This window comes from Nyctibius grandis, chromosome 1 (genome assembly GCF_013368605.1).
Source record: "Nyctibius grandis isolate bNycGra1 chromosome 1, bNycGra1.pri, whole genome shotgun sequence".
NCBI classification, from domain to species: domain Eukaryota; kingdom Metazoa; phylum Chordata; class Aves; order Nyctibiiformes; family Nyctibiidae; genus Nyctibius; species Nyctibius grandis.
In genome coordinates this window covers 130,420,740-130,437,401 of record NC_090658.1, presented here as the reverse complement: position 1 = coordinate 130,437,401, position 16,662 = coordinate 130,420,740, and the positions used below count along the sequence as shown (strand labels likewise).

The following is a 16,662-nucleotide window of genomic DNA, read 5'->3' as shown; positions in this document are numbered from 1 at the left end:
AGAAACACTGCAGCCAAACAAATATGGGATACTGTTAATACGAAAGCCTTGCTCCATATTTTACATGCACAAAAGACACTTCTTTTTTTTCTCTATATTTAGTAAAAGGTCAAATCCAATCAAAATAAATCCTCTTTGCTACTACCTCAAACAGGCCACGGCCTCTGTACTTGCAAGCTCTGAACCAACTTCATTGTTTAATGTCGTAAAGTGGCAGGGTCATGTTAACACGTTTGACTTCTAGGCTGAATTATTTAACCAAAAAAACCCCGAACCCAAATATCAGAATTTGGCCTCATTCAGGCATCAATTACTTCTGTTTTAGCAGAGGCATTTGTTATCAGAAAACATTACACAGAACTTTAAGCAAAAAATTAGCCATTCTCAGAAACTGATCCTATCCATACACTGAAACACATATATATATACACAGTGTGTACGTGGGCATGTGAAAGGGGAATGCAACCAACAGAGAAACAGAGCAAGGGATTGAATAATGGTCAAGAGCCAAAACCAAGGATGGCTGAAATAATGTTATCACTCTTAAGAAAGAAAGAAATTAGAATCACAGAATCACAGACTGGTTTGGGTTGGAAGGGACCTTAAAGATCATCTAGTTCCAACCCCCCTGCCACGGGCAGGGACACCTTCCACTAGACCAGGTTGCTCCAAGCCCCATCCAACCTGGCCTTGAACACTGCCAGGGAGGGGGCAGCCACAGCTTCTCTGGGCAACCTGGGCCAGGGTCTCACCACCCTCACAGCAAAGAATTTCTTCCTAATATCTCATCTCAATCTCCCCTCTTTCAGTTTAAAACCGTTCCCCCTCGTCCTGTCACTCCATGCCCTTGTAAAAAGTCCCTCTCCACCTTTCCTGTAGCCCCTTCAGGTACTGGAAGGCTGCTAGAAGGTCTCCCTGGAGCCTTCTCTTCTCCAGGCTGAAGAGCCCCAACTCTCTCAGCCTGTCTCCATAGCAGAGGTGCTCCAGCTCTCTGATCATCTTCATGGCCCTCCTCTGTACTTGCTCCAAGAGCTCCATGTCCTTCTTATGTTGGGGGTCCCAGAGCTGGATGACTGCATCTCATGAGAGCTGAGCAGAGGAGGAGAATCACCTCCTTCGCCCTGCTGGCCACGCTGCTGGGGATGCAGCCCAGGACACGGTTGGCCTTCTGGGCTGCAAGCGCACATTGCCGGCTCATGTTGAGCTTCTCATCAACCATCACCCCCAAGTCCTTCTCCTCAGGGCTGCTCTCAATCCATTCTCCGCCCAGCCTGTATTTGTGCTTGGGATTGCCCCGACCCACCTGCAGGACCTTGCACTTGGCCTTGTTGAACTTCATGCTGTTCGCACAGACCCAGCTCTCCAGCCTGTCCAGGTCCCTCTGGATGGCATCCCTTCCCTCCAGCGTGTCACCACACCGCACAGCTTGGTGTCATCGGCAAACTTGCTGAGGGCGCACTCAATCCCACTGTCCATGTCGCTGACAGAGATGTTAAACAGGACCAGTCCCAATACTGACCCCTGAGGAACGCCACTCGTCACTGGCGTCCACTTGGACATTGAGCCATTGACTGTAACTCTCTTAGTGTGACTATCCAGCCAATTCCTTATCCACCGAGTGGTCCATCCGTCAAGTCCATGTCTCTCCAATTTAGAGACAAGGATGTCATGCAGGACAGTGTCAAATGCTTTGCACGAGTCCAGGTAGGTGACATCAGTTGCTCTTCCCCTATCCACCAATGCCGTAACCCTGTCGTAGAAGGCCACCAAATTTGTCAGGCACGATTTGCCCTTAGTGAAGCCACGTTGGCTATCATCAATCACCTCCTTGATTTCCATATGCCTTAGCGCAGTTTCCAGGCGGATCTGCTCCATGATCTTGCCATGCACAGAGTTGAGACTGACTGGCCTGTAGTTCCCTGGATCTTCCTTTTTTCCCTTTTTTAAAAATGGGGGTTGTTTCCCCTTTTCCAGTCAGTGGGAACTTCACCAGACTGCCATGACTTGTCAGAAATGACAGATAGTGGCTTAGCAACTTCATCCGCCAGTTCCCTCAGGACCTGTGGATGCACCTCATCAGGTCACATGGACTTGTGCACCTTCAGGTTCTTTAGATACAGTTCTTGATATAGTTTTTGTGGTCACCAACCGCTGTCCTAATTTATCCAATAAAACGTGATAGATGTAAGAGGGCTTTCCTCTTCCTGCATTCAGGTTTAATCTGATCACTGATCTTATCCACAGGATCTCTCAGCAGGGGTTATTGCAGACTGCAGAGGATACTGTGGTGCAGATGCCCAAGTAACTCTGTTACCACCTTTGTCTCCCCCTCCCATCTGCTGCCCACGCACAGATCACTCAGAATATTCACTGTTGCTTTATTCAGCTGATGGTTCCTTCAGACAGAGACTGTTTTATTCAACAATATCAGCCTGAGGCCATCCAAAATTGTCTAAAGCAAAGAGGAACAGTGTATTACAGCTTTAAGTAAGTTGCTGCAAGGGGTATTTCTAAACCAAGATTTTATTTGCCAAATTTAGACCCCAGAAGGCAATAATCACCTTGACATGTTTTTTTTTCTAATCTTGGCCAGAGCTTATGAAACAACAAAACTCCTCTTACCTTTCGCAAACTTCATATAATGGACACGTTTCTTTGAAGATTTGGATTTTTCTTCAAGACTGAATGTCTTCTTCTGATTATTCACTGAGGACTCTAAAAAAAAAAAACCAAACAGGTTCCAGCCCTATTAGAGGCACTCTGATCACCAAATTAAAATATCAGTGTATTTAACTTTCTCTCTCTAAACCAAGTTTCAACAACATATCACAATATATTACTGGAGGAAGCATGGTAAATTTTGCCCGAGACATGTTACTGCTTGATTGTTTTTGCCACATCCCCTTCCCTTCCCACTTCCAATCTAATGTAAGTTGAAAAGGCAGATACAGGTACTCCAGGTCAAAGGCAAAGTCTAATTTAATGCCATTTCTGAGGTAAGAAAAGAATAATAGGTCAGGGTTTATCATGCTGTCTGTTAAAAAATATCTCCAGTGCCAGAGCCTGAGAAAGATGTAAGAAATAGTATAAAGTAAAATACTGAACCTGACTGGGTAGGAAGAAAAAGGGAAAAAAAAAAAAAATCACACAGACAGGATTTCCACTTCTACTACTACACGAAGTGCCTCTACCTGGACACAGTCTGAAACATCTGCGTAAGGAAATTAAAACGGTGGCAGAGTTCTTCTGTCCCTGGGGCCAGCTAGAACCAATTGCCACATCCATATTATTTAATTCTCCTAGCTTCCAGAAGAGGGGCTGCATCTAAACTGTCCACTGGGAATAGTCTCTGGGTTGGCTAAGTCCCAAATTCACTCAGGAGTTGTTTGGGAGGATGTTAGCTTGTGCAGGTCAAAACCATGTGAAGGATTAGTCTGTTGAACAGTAGAGCTATCAAGTTCCTGTGCTGTGTGGCAGGTTATTTTACTGGTACAGACTGTACTCTTTGCATCCACAGAGCCTGTTAATTTACAAGAAATTCTCAGAACGAGGTAACCTGCTGTCCAGTTAATAACTACTTTATTAGTCCTGTCCTGAAAAGAGACAGGCACCACAGGATTCCCTGCTCTGTAACTCTAACAAAGGGTACTCTGGTGAGATGGTTTTTTTCCTCCCAGTGGCAAGTGGGATGGGTAGGGAAACCAACTCACACCCTGAGGGTCCAACTGAGTCACCTTTTTCATATGATCCCACCCCTGAAAGCTCTGCAGACCAAGCTTTTCTGACACTGGAATTACACCACTTCACTGATGATAGAGTCATTGACCTAAAAATGAAATCCACAGCCTGCAGTGGGAGAGCTGACTACCAGAAAGCAGTCTGAGATCTCCTCTTCCATTTACACACTAAGCCCTGACGAGACGATGAAGGACTAACAAACCCAGTTTTAGACAGAATTTGCAGTCAACTTGAAAATCCTCAAAAGGGCCTATGAGGAAACTAAGCATCGCAACTAAAATACCCTGACCAGATATCACAGAATCAGTCAGGTTGGAAGAGACCTCTGGGATCATCGAGTCCAACCATGGCCCTGACACCACCATGTCAACTAGATCATGGCACTAAGTGCCACATCCAGTCTTTTCTTAAACCCCTCCAGAGATGGGGACTCCACCACCTCCCTGGGCAGCCCCTTCCAATGCCTAATGACCCTTGCTGAGAAGAAATGCTTCCTAATGTCCAACCTGAACCTCTCCTGGCCAAGCTTGAGGCTGTGTCCTCTTGTCCTATCACTAGTTGCCTGGGAGAAGAGGCCGACTCCCACTTCACTACAACCTCCCTTCAGGTAGTTGTAGACTGCAATAAGGTCACCTCTGAGCCTCCTCTTCTCCAGGCTAAACACCCCCAGCTCCCTCAGCCATTAAATGTGAGGCACTTTGAGTCTGCTCTCCAATCCGCTTGTACCAAAGGGAATATTACACACCAAAGGATTTCCACAGGGTTTCCTCCTCCACTTCACTCTTATGGCGAAAGGGGCAGCAGCACCGCCTTGTGCCTTCAAGGAGGAATTTCACTACTGAAACGTGCCGGCACTTGCAACGGACAGGTAGGTACATCCCTGTGTCTTCTGACAAACTGAGCAAGCACTGCAGCACATTAATGTGTTTTTTAAAGCAATTTAGTCATAGCAATAAAGCCACGTGTCATTTCTATAGCAAATCTGATCCAGATTAATACTCCAAAGCACGTTACAGTCACGGCCAGCACGTTGTTGCCCTATTTTACGAACAGGAAAGGGATACAGTCATCATCACTTAGTATCCCAGCAAAAGAGCCAGGAATCAAAACTCTTCACTAGGTGTTCAGCTAGAAAAAAGGAGAAGAAAGCTAAAACTATGTAGATCAAGGATATTTGAATGTTGGCATACTAACCACCACGGGGCCCTTCCTTCCCGATCTCTAATTGCAATCCAACTCTGGCAACTACACCAGTTATTTAAGAACAATGAAGTTTTTCAGCTGACTTTTAATGCAATTTGAAACTGGATGATGGCCAATAATGTAACATTTGATCCTGCAGCACAGCTGCAGGCAGAGTTATCTGGATGAGTTTTGCCAGCTTAAACAATTGCCAAAAAAACAAGTTTCAGAGCACTGCTTGCAGTCCGCAAATCACCAAACGTGATTCTGACTGAGAATATTCAACATTCACCCAAATTTGTCCTCAGTGATTGAAAACTCTTGTCCCAGCTCCTAAAAAGATCAAGGAAAAATAACTGAGTAAAACAGGGAGAAATATGGTTTTCAGGAGCCACTTTGCATCAGTACAGATGACCCAGGCAACACTGCACAGATTTAGGAACAAGCCAGCCTTGCTCAATGAACCTGCCTCTGTGCTGACTCACTGTGTCCTTGGGCAAGTCATTTCAACTCTCTGCTCATCAGCTCGCAGGTTTCCCACCAGTTACACCTAAGTGATCTTCCCATGGCTCAAGTTGAAACTTGGGTAGGATTTAGTTATACAGGTAGAAAGGAACTTCTGGAATTTCCCTACGATATGCTCTTCTAGCTCTTGAGGACTTCAACTACAGCACCTGGCACTGTGTGGCCTCAGACCATGATTAGGGCTCCAATGCACAAGGATAACTTACACAGGAATTAAAAAAAAAATGCATTAGGCTCAGAATTTTAATCCTAGTTTTCTAAAATTAGAAATCAAATTTGATCCTTCTTGCAAACTGATTTTCCTCCTCTTTCTACCTTTCATCTCCTAGAAAACCTTTTGTGCTCAGATGTTAAGAATGAATGAACAAACAGTTGCTAAATTCACTAAGCTGGCAATTCTGCCACTAGCAGCATGTGGACAGGCTGCTGTGTCCAAACAGAGGCCCTTGGTTTAACAACACTCCACAGAGAGTTGTGTAGATATATGATCAGAGTTTAAACTTGAGAGACATATCTGTCTAGCTCAAGGAGAGATGATAAACCATTTGATGTGCACAATTCTTTCTGTAAGCTCACACCCACCAGTTTAGCATAACTTCATTTTTACAAAGCAAGATCAAACTGTATGAAGCTTTTCAAAATCAAAAGACTTTATAAACAGCCCTTTTGGGAAAGTTGTGTAGTTTCCTCACTTGTGTGCTCTACATCAGGGTTACACAAATCACGTTATACCACACTCAAAACAGAGATGCATAACTCTGAGTCAAAAGCTAAGAAGCAGCTCTCTGAGGACAGGAAAAGTAGGTATTTAAGAAACCACCAGAGCATGGAAGCCAGGTGTGACAGCTCATTAGTAAAGGAAGGCATTGCAATGGTGAATGACTGTGTTGTGAACCTTCATACTAGCTCTAGTTGCTTTATACAGAAACAAGTGCTGCTGTAGTACGTCCCAGCAAAAGGTCCCCCCATGTCGTGGTCCTGGATAAAATAAACAAGTTCAAAATTTTATGTTTGCTTTCCCCAGCAAGAAGTCTCTAATGGAGGCCTGACTGAGAACAAAAGCAATCCACTGAGATCTACACATCCAGGCAGACAAACTTGAGCATAGTCATGGATGGCAACATGTCCTTTGGCTCCCACTGATTTTGGGGGAGAAGGGGAAGAAGGGGGAGTTGTCAAACTCAGCAAGGTGACTACTAGCAGCCCAAAGGATTGGGCCTCAGCTAGCCTTTTAAGACAAAGAATGGAAACTCTGCTAAGCTTCCAGCATCTGATTGAGCAAAGCATGAACCTACCTGTTTCACCCTGTCCATGGCAATCATTCAGTTCAGCCAGAAGCTGGTTGAAGTCATCCTGATGAGCAATCCAGTTGTCCTGTAAATATTACCCACATAAATACAAGACAGAAGTATTCAGAACTAACAGAAGTTTTGCTAAAACAGATATTAAGTCTCTGCACTCTAAGAAGTAACTTAATTGTATATACTCAATCCTTGTTGGTGGGAGGGACCATCAGAAGCTCCACAGGTGGCAAAGCTAACAACAGCTTGCTACAGTCACTCCGAAGTGCAGAAATTATAAGGGTTGTGTTTGTAAGTCTTTAAACAATATTGAGCTGCTGTTGGCTCTGCGTGTCCCCCATCTGCACAAGATGTTTTCAGAAGTAGGCAAGAAATACTAGTGTGATTTTTTCCAGCAACAAAGTTACTTAAGATGCTGATTATGAGACAAGCACCTTTAGGATCACATTTTGCTCTGCCTGTGTACCTGAACTCCAGTCAGTAAGGTGACTGTATCAGGAAGAGGGGCAGAAGGCATAAAGCTAAGCTGGGCAGAAGACACGGGGAGAAAGCAAGTATTTCAGTGATTTGCTTGGAAGTACTAAAATCTCTGAACAGCCTGCTCCCAGAACCCACTGTAACCTTTCCAAGCAGGTGCTTACTCCTAAAACACCCAACAAAGCAGAACTAAACTCCAGGTCAAGAGTTTCTGCACAGATGTTTGCACAGGTACATGCTGCCACCAGATGTGACAACAGATTTCACTAATTTCCCATTACAAAGGTTGTGCTTTAGCTGAAATGGGAGTCATTTCCTTACCCGTGTCTAGCGCTCACCTCGTAATTGATGGTTGCTCCTAACCCCAGCACGTTGTTTTTCACCTGAACCTTGATATGTTCTGGATTTCCTTGTTCCTGAGCTCCAAGACCCTAAGGAGGATTTAAGGGTAAACATGTAAGGATTTTACAGCAGTGACTAAGCAATTAGAGCTTTTGTACTGTAAGATAGTTTGCAATGAAATACAGCAAGAAATCACAACCTATTATTTATTTCCTTGCCTGTAACTGAATTCACTCACGGGCATTAGCACACATGAGATATTTTTTTTAATTTACTACTTAAGCCTCCAGCAAAGTATTATAAACACTAAAATAGCAACAACATTAAGTAGTTGGGTGATTAATCAGGAAGCCACCTGACATTTCCAGACAGGTCCAAAGTGTTTACAATTTCAAAACAAGACACTACATAAAAGGAACATGCCTCTCACCAAAAATACCTCCATCACTGGGAAGGCACTTGCGTGATGGCTGTAAGACAGATGCCACATAGAATGTACAACATAGAATGAAGTTAGATGGGAGGGAAGTGGGAGCAGAAGGGTCAGACTGGAGCTAGCAGGACATTAAGAACTTCTCTCTCATTCACACTCATAATTTGATGAAGATATTGGAGCAAACAAACATTGGGTTTGTCTATCCTAAAAACTATAATCATTCAAATCTGGGAAGCAATCTTTAGGCCCAGTATTAGCTTTCTTAATTGTGTGATCCGAGGGAAAAAAAAAAAGACAAAGCATTTGGTTTAGAACTTTATTCCTGGTATCTACCTGCTCTTTCCCTAATCTGTCACCAGCAGCAAATCATCAGCTAAGTGTACAGCTATAATAAACACGTATGTGGTGGAGTAGTGGAGAGAAGCCCTGTGGATAGCTCCTGGCCATATCTAATATTAGAAGTAATGAGGCATATTTGAAAAAGGCTGTTGCTATTATGAATCCAGCAGAGTTTATTTGGTCAGTGGAGTGGAAAATTTACTTTGAAACTTCTGCTAGCCAAAAAATATGGAAGCGAGCAGGACACTTGGCTACACATCCCGCCACGACCCAATTCCAAGACAACAATAACAGGACTAGTGTAAGCAGCTTAATTTCACTGCACAGATGGGCTTTTGCCCATTAATTTGATCAAGCAAAGGTTCCATTTGTCTGAGTTTGTAGTGGAATGGAGAGATGTATGAGTACAAGTTGGGAACAGACCTGCTGGAGAGCAGTGTAGGGGAAAGGGACCTGGGGGTCCTAGTGGACAGCAGGATGACCATGAGCCAGCAGTGTGCCCTTGTGGCCAAGAAGGCCAATGGCATCCTGGGGTGGATTAGAAGGGGTGTGGTTAGCAGGTCGAGAGAGGTTCTCCTCCCCCTCTACTCTGCCCTGGTGAGGCCGCATCTGGAATATTGTGTCCAGTTCTGGGCCCCTCAGTTCAAGAAGGACAGGGAACTGCTAGAGAGAGTCCAGAGCAGAGCCACGAAGATGATTAAGGGGGTGGAACATCTCCCTTATGAGGAGAGGCTGAGGGAGCTGGGTCTCTTTAGCTTGGAGAAGAGGAGACTGAGGGGTGACCTCATTAATGTTTATAAATATGTAAAGGGCAAGTGTCATGAGGATGGAGCCAGGCTCTTCTCAGTGACATCCACTGACAGGACAAGGGGCAACGGGTGCAAGCTGGAACACAGGAGGTTCCACATAAATATGAGGAAAAACTTCTTTACGGTGAGGGTGACTGAACACTGGAACAGGCTGCCCAGAGAGGTTGTGGAGTCTCCTTCTCTGGAGACATTCAAAACCCGCCTGGACGCATTCCTGTGTGACATGATCTAGGTAATCCTGCCCCGGCAGGGGGATTGGACTAGATGATCTTTCAAGTTCCCTTCCAATCCCTAACATTCTGTGATTCTGTGATAAACCCTTCTCGTACAGCTATAACTGTTGTAAAGGAAGATCCAGTAGCTCAAGTAGGAAACATTCTTGTGAAGAAGACGGGGAGGGGATGACAGACAGAAAACAACACGAGGCCTTCCTTTCACACCCTGACACAAACAGTGTTCATAACAGCAAAGGTGTTATGGTCAGAGAAGCTGCCTGCCTAAAATACAATCAGAACATTTAACAGCATTTTTTTTCTACTCTGGTTTACATATCTATTTTAATCGTACACACAAACACATTTGCATACAATTTACATAAAAAGGCAGTACTCAAGTTCCATACTCTTTAACAGTCTGGTCTAAAGCCTAGTGAAACCAATGCCAGCTCCTTGACTTCAGCAGCCTTTTATCCAGGTACCGCTGCTTGTTTGTGAAATGAGAGGCAGTTAGAAATCAGATTTATATGTGCTAACTGTAAGGCAACAGTAGGCCACACTGGGAAATCCAAGAGCAGGCTTATTTTTCTAAGTTTTAATGCATTCACAGAATTGAGAATGATCCTAATTTTATTCCTTTTAAAAAAAGGCTGGGAGAGGAAATCTAGGAGGAGAATTAAATAAATCTTGTGGAGTTTTGCGTGCGTTTGTTTCATTAAACACGCTGACGTGCAGGCCCAATCTCAGCTTTGCTGAGGCACCTTTGTGGAAGTTAAACTGCTTTTAAGGGGCAGCTGAGAAGTCTGCAGCTCTCTGCACTGACCTAGAGATTATTCTTAGCGCTAGAAACCAGTCACCTCACCCCAGAGGTACAGGTTGGAGCTGGGAAGGAATACAGCTCATGTAATGCTGCATTTTGGCCATTCAAGGAACAGATCAGAAGTAACCTTTAAAACAAAGGCAACTGAAAGCCTTTAACCATCATGCGATTTAAGGTGCCAACCCCTGCTCTTATGTGGGGACATTTACCTTGTCAAAGAGAGGGGAGAAAAACTGAAAAGCAGGACAGGCAGAAGCATGCAAGTACCTTTGTAACAAACTGTAGAAATCTAACATTGCTCAGATTCTCTGCACACTTAAGAGACTAAATCAAATAGAAAGAGCATGGCTGTTTTAAACAAGAGTCCCCCGGCAGTCTTCCACCTTTCAGCTGGACAACTCTCCTTTAAATCATACCTTTCCTTTGGACCAGCCCATCTTTTCCAGCATCTTTTGGCCAAATTTAGATTCATCTTTACTCCAAGCGCTATTTCGGGGATCCACAGACCACTTCTGCTTTCTCCGGGCTAGAGCAGGAAGGAAAAAAATCAAACAGGCTCTATTTACATTTCCACAGTGTTCTTAGTATTTTATCAATTCAGAAAAGCTCTTCATTGCAAAAAAAAAACCAGAAACTGTGCCAGATCAAACATGTTCTGGGGGTTTCATTTTACTAAACCTTATATTGCAGAAAAAGTCCAGTGAAAATTTTAATTACTAATGTGAAGAATGTCAAAGTAAAATTGCTATGGAAGTTGTCATCCCTAAGGAGGGGCTGCAATTCAGGGAAGGCTTTAAGGATCACCACTTAGGTGTACAGGTCTAAATTCCATATTTATTCCAACTTTGTTTTACATCTGGCTTCAAGAGGAAATCTATAGGGGATGAGACTTCAGTGCTGGCTTTCCCAGCTCTGGACAATATCCACTGGCCAGTCTTCCTTTTAACTAGAAGTTTTAATATTTGCCTTCATAACAAAAGCCAAGTCAAAAATCAACCATAAGCGACCAGAGAAACTGGATTACAGAACACGACCCAGTGGGATTTCAGCTTTTGGATTTGCCACAAAACGGTTTATTTAGAAACTGAAAAGTCACCGGAAATTATTGCAGGTGTTAAGAGATCCAAACGAGATTCAAGGCTGCTTTGTCCTATGCAGACTACTAAAGAAACTAGAGTCCCCCAGGCCCACATGCGTGAGCTTGCCTCTACCATCAGGAATAGCTTCATTGAAATCAAAGAAGAAAAGCTAGCGCAGTGAACCACTTCAAGCGTGCACCTAAACACACATGCAGGAAGACAACCTAAATAAACAAGACAAACAAAGAATGGGAGACAGGAAGATTACAAACTTCATTAAACACCATGGGAAACGGTGGATCAAAACTGACCGATTAACCCAAGGCCATACAAAGCCAGGGAGAAGCCAAGTCCACCGAGGCGCTTTCAACACAATCAGGAAGTCATCTTTCCCTAAAACACAACACTGAGGATTTGGGCCAGAGGGACAGAATATTACAGGGATGTTTGATTCATTTTTTTGCCCAATTTTGTTTCGTTCTTCAAGAACTAATGCTGTCAGAATGCATGATGGTGGCTTTTTTTAACACACATCCGAAGCTTTGAAGCTCAAAACAGGTGCTGCGTGGCAGCCCCATAAAAAGTCTAATAAAGTACTTCATAAAACCCCAGACAGTCCATAAAAAAAGGTTTTACAGTAGGTTAAATGACTGAGTACTGCGAGAGGAATCCACACAGCACTCGCTTGGTTTACTTCTCCACAGGAAAACAACAAATTATTTCCAACAGGCAGCCTTCAGAGACACATCTACTCCAAGCCCTGCCTGTGCTGCGAACAAAAGGTGGTGAAGTACCACCGTGGACTGTGATTTTAAACATGCCCAAGCAAATTAGTTCCCTGCTGCCCCACTGAGAACAAAAAATTCTGGCTCCCTTCACTCATTTATTGGCTCACTTCACTCATTTATTATGGTCTTTGAAGCACTGACCTAGGAATTTGGGACAATTAATGTGCTTTGTCATCTTCCCTCACCCAAAATGCAAATGATCTCTAAGGACCCAAGTTTCCAATGGTTTGTGGGAGGAATGAATTAAAAAGCTATCAAGCTGGCAGCAAAAGCTAAATCCTATAAAAACAGGGAACACCTTGGCCGTTGCTTTTGTCTGTAGCTGACAGTGAAACAACATAAAAAGAAACATAATAAAAAGAAGCAATTTAATAGAGGTTATGCTGCCCAGCAGCCCTCCTCTTCAATCATGTTTCTTAATTTGTCCCTTTATTTAAAATCTCTCGATTAACATCAACTTTCCCTCACTCAGTCACCAGAAACTGTTTAATGCCTTTTTTTAAATCTAACTATAACAACATTTTATGTATGACCATATTCTGCTATGCTCTCTGTAACTAGTTCCCCAGGTGGTGACTTTGCAAATCCCAAGGAATTACATTCCATGCAATTCTTACAGTTGTAAAGCCACCGTGTGTATCTAAGGATTTGTCTACGCAGTCGAGGTAATCCATGTCAACTGAATGTGTGAATTGAAATTAACTTCCAAATTGAGTTGTTTGATGTAGTTCAACTAATCCACTTTAAAAGTTAATTTCTATAAATTTTCCTGAATATCTCTCCGTAGAGAAGCCATAAGATGTTTTACTTCCAGGAGGACCCTGGTAACAAAACACAAGGGCACCTCATACAGAGATTTCTCAAGCTTAAAATTTTAAGAGACCTTTTCTTTCCCAGCACTTTCAATCCAAGTATTTCCAACCTCTGAACTACTACTATAGGATTAATCCTTACATTTCTGTCAGGTTAACACACTCTTATTTTCAAATATGGCAAGCTAGATGCAGGAAAGTAAAGAAACTTGCTTACATCTTTAGAGAAGTATTTAAGAAAGCCAGGAAGAACTTCATGCCACATACAGCAACCATAAAATCATCTCCCCTCTCCAAACAAACAACAGAAAAGACTGTTTAGTCAACAATTGATCAGAAATGTTTGTTGACCAATGTCTTTTAAGAGCGAGGAAGGCAACAACATACTATCTTCCCGCTAAAAAATTCACCTCAGGAGTTAACACCGATCTTTTGGGCTAGAGACAGTAAAATGATGCTAGAGATAGTAATGCAATTTTGGGCGAGCAGCACCATCCAGTGGAGAAAAGTATCATTTCTTTAGACATGTTTTCACCCAGATACTCTGTGATTTGAAAAAGATCAATTACTAAACCCTTTTACCAAGACTAATTCTGTACCTGGAGCATGTGTTTAACCATCATTTCTGAAAGTTCCTTATCAGTTCCCATCCAAACCCCTACTGTGTGCCCATATGTGGTGATAATATGGAAAATATTAAACAGGTTAAATTTCTCGAAAGAATGGAAACATTGAATTTCTTGTGCTTCAATTTGCACTCGCTGCTTCTTGTCCTGTCAACAGGCACCACTGAGAAGTCATTTGAAGTCTCTGAAATGCATGTGCTTTCACATCTGTAGTAAAATCAATTAACTGCCCTCCCCAACTCTTTTTTTTAGGATTAATATTAATAAGAGCATCAGAACTTGATGCGGAACTGCAAACAAAAATGCATGTGTGTAACATGGCTTCACAATTATAACTGCAGCTGAAGGAGATGAACAAAGGCACACAACTCCACAAAGGTGGCTCTCAGCAACTAGATTCATTTTTTAAGGCATGATTTTAGAATTCACTACATACAGAAGCTATATTAACACACTGGCCCAGGTTGCCCAGAGTGGTGGTAGATGCCCCATCCCTGGAAACATTCAAGGACAGGTTGGACAGGGCTCTGAGCAACCTGATGGAGTTGAAGATGTCCCTGCTCATGGCAGGGAGGTTGGACTAGATGACCTTTAAAGGTCCCTTCTGACCCAAACCATTCTGTTATTCTATGATTATTGAAATGTGCAGTGTCCAACTGAAATAATTAACAAATTCTGCAAAAAATGGTACCAACAAAGTTTACATCTGAAAGAATTAAAAAATTACACATGTAAGTACAATTCTTTTCCTCAGTTCACACCTGTATTTTCCACTGGAAAACATATGTTCTAATCAGTCATTATACTTAAGTCCATGTTGCCTGCAGTCAAGCAAACAAATTCATTAGACCTTGTGCTCTCATGTTAAGGGTGTCCTGACACCAGCAGGCTTATCGAAACCACCTGAGGACATTATAATCATACACAAGTATATTAGTCCTGTTACATAACAATCCACAGTTGAGAAGTTTAGTCTTTCTAATCATATACAGTTTTACATTTACTAGAAAAGGCTACTTTACAGGAATGCATCTTTAACTTGGGAGAGAAGGCAGCAAAAGTTTTTATTTGCCACTTTGGCCAGTCCCAAGAGAGTTCTGTTTCCTGAACTGAAGAGCTTTACCTGAGAAAGAGCTACCAGTTAGGATATGGGGTTTAGTGGTGGACTTGGTAGTGTTAGGTTAATGGTTGGACCTGATGATCTTATAGTTCCTTTCCAACCAAAACGATTCTATGAGTCAATGATTCATCCAATGTTTTAATCAATTCTTTTAGATATGGGGAGCGCAAGTCCTTAATCACCTCAGAGGTAAGAGTAAAGCTCTGTTTGATTCTAGTATCAGGAAAAGGTTAAACAAAATTATCAGGCTACGTATAATACAACCTTCAAAAACGATTCACTCAGAAACACCCTTACACAAAAGGCATAAGACAATCACAGGGCCTTACCCTGAGTTCTCCCCGTGAGTTCAGTGGATTTATTTGCCTTTTCTGAATCACCTGCCTAAAATCCCTTACATCCCACTCTGACTTTTCCCAGCCCAGACTTTAGCTGATCTCCGAAGCTCCCTGTACAGACAAGAGTGCGAGCTAAGCTCAACTGCTAACCCTGGGTGCGGTCCAAAGACGGATGCCCCCCCACACACGGCTCCCCTGAGTCCTGCCTGGCTGCCAGACAGCAGCCGGCACCCCAGCACAGCCCCAGCCCCAAGGCTCCAGGGCATCTGCTCTCTAACACACCGCCGCAGGGATGGCACCGAGGCGCTGAAAGGAAATACCGGCCCCAAAAGCGTCTGCGAGACATCTCCGCCAATCTTGTACGCGTCCCCTCCCAGGCCGGGAAGCGACAGAGCCCTGTACCCAGCCACCGCGGGGCCTGCGGGGACCCGCCAGCGTCCAGCCCGCCGCCCTCGGGAGGGACAGGGCGGCCCCCGCCCCATTAGCGAGGGCGGTGGGGAGGGCCCAGCCTCCCCCCCAGGATAAGGGCTCTTCCCCCGAGCCCCCCACACCGCTCTCAGGGGATCGGCCCCCGCCCCGGCTCCTGCCCGCGGAGAACAGCACTCACGCTCCGCCAGCATCGCCATCTTGGGGGCCTTCCTCCCTCCGCGGCGCGCGACGAGGGAACGCCGCCATCACCCCCATCCCCGGGGGGGACTTTTGTGAGCTCGGGCGCAGAAAAAGGCGGCGAAAGAATGCCTGATTAAAAAAATCTTGAAACAAGCGAGCGCAGCGGCCACCCTAGTGGAAACAGAAGGTTTAAACCTGCTAAAATTCTATTAAAGATATCAAAAGACTTGTTGGGCTGTATATCGGGTATTCTCGCGCGTTTCCCGGCGGATTTTGGACAGGCTGTTTTGCGGGCAGCCGAAAAGCTCGGGCGCCGAGGGGGCTACAGCGGCCTCTGTCTCCACAGAGAGGGCGGCCTGCTCCGGGCGCTGAGCGGCGGCGCTCCCCGGCGGCTCGGAGCTGCCCCGGAGCTGCTAAAGCCACTAAAGCCGCTGCGAGTGGGTGGTGGGGCCCCTTAGGGTGTTTAGCTGTCCCCGCAGCCGGAGCTCGGGGCCGCTCGCGGTGTTTCAGGGTCTCAACAGGCAGAGCCTGTTGTGAGGGGGCTCCTGTGGGGGCAGTCTGAACCCTCAGGGGGATGAATGTCCCTGAACTTAACCCAAATCTGTGTCCGTCACGGGAGGAAAGAGTGGTGGGCAGTGGGGGGACCTCACGTGCCTTGTGCGCCATCCTCTGCCTGGTCTCTTGTAATACAGAATCACAGAATCGTCTTGGTTGGAAAGGACCTTTAAGATCATCGAGTCCCACCGTTAACCTAACACTACCTAGTCAACCCCTAAACAATATCCCTCAGCACCACATTTACACGGCTTTTAAATCCCTCCAGGGATGGTGACTCCACCACTGCCCTGGGCAGCCTGTTCCAGCGCTTGACAATCCTTTGGGGAAGAAATTATTCCCGATATCCCATCTAAACCTCCCCTGGCGCAACTTGAGGCCATTTCCTCTCGTTCTATCGCTTGTTACATGGGAGAAGAGACTAACACCCTCCTTGCTACACCCTCCTTTCAGGTACTTGTATACAGCAGTAAGGTCTCCCCTCAGCCTCCTTTTCTCCAGGCTAAACAACCCCAGTTCCCTCAGCCGCTCCTCGTAGCTGAGCTTGTTGT

At 44.6% G+C, this 16,662-nt stretch overlaps 1 protein-coding gene across 1 annotated transcript in view; it reads right to left on the bottom strand.

Moving 5' to 3' along the window:
* Window positions 1-15,636, bottom strand: part of PINX1 (PIN2 (TERF1) interacting telomerase inhibitor 1) — a 72,298-nt gene extending 56,662 nt beyond the window's left edge. Inside the window, exons 1-5 of the mRNA XM_068402643.1 lie at window positions 15,555-15,636; window positions 10,601-10,710; window positions 7,562-7,654; window positions 6,741-6,819; window positions 2,623-2,715 (exon numbers count right to left, since the gene is read on the bottom strand). Coding sequence (XP_068258744.1) covers window positions 2,623-2,715; window positions 6,741-6,819; window positions 7,562-7,654; window positions 10,601-10,710; window positions 15,555-15,573 — 394 coding nt within the window. The 5' untranslated portion in view covers window positions 15,574-15,636. The remainder of the gene's footprint in view (window positions 1-2,622; window positions 2,716-6,740; window positions 6,820-7,561; window positions 7,655-10,600; window positions 10,711-15,554) is intronic.
* Window positions 15,637-16,662: the final 1,026 nt, after the last annotated feature.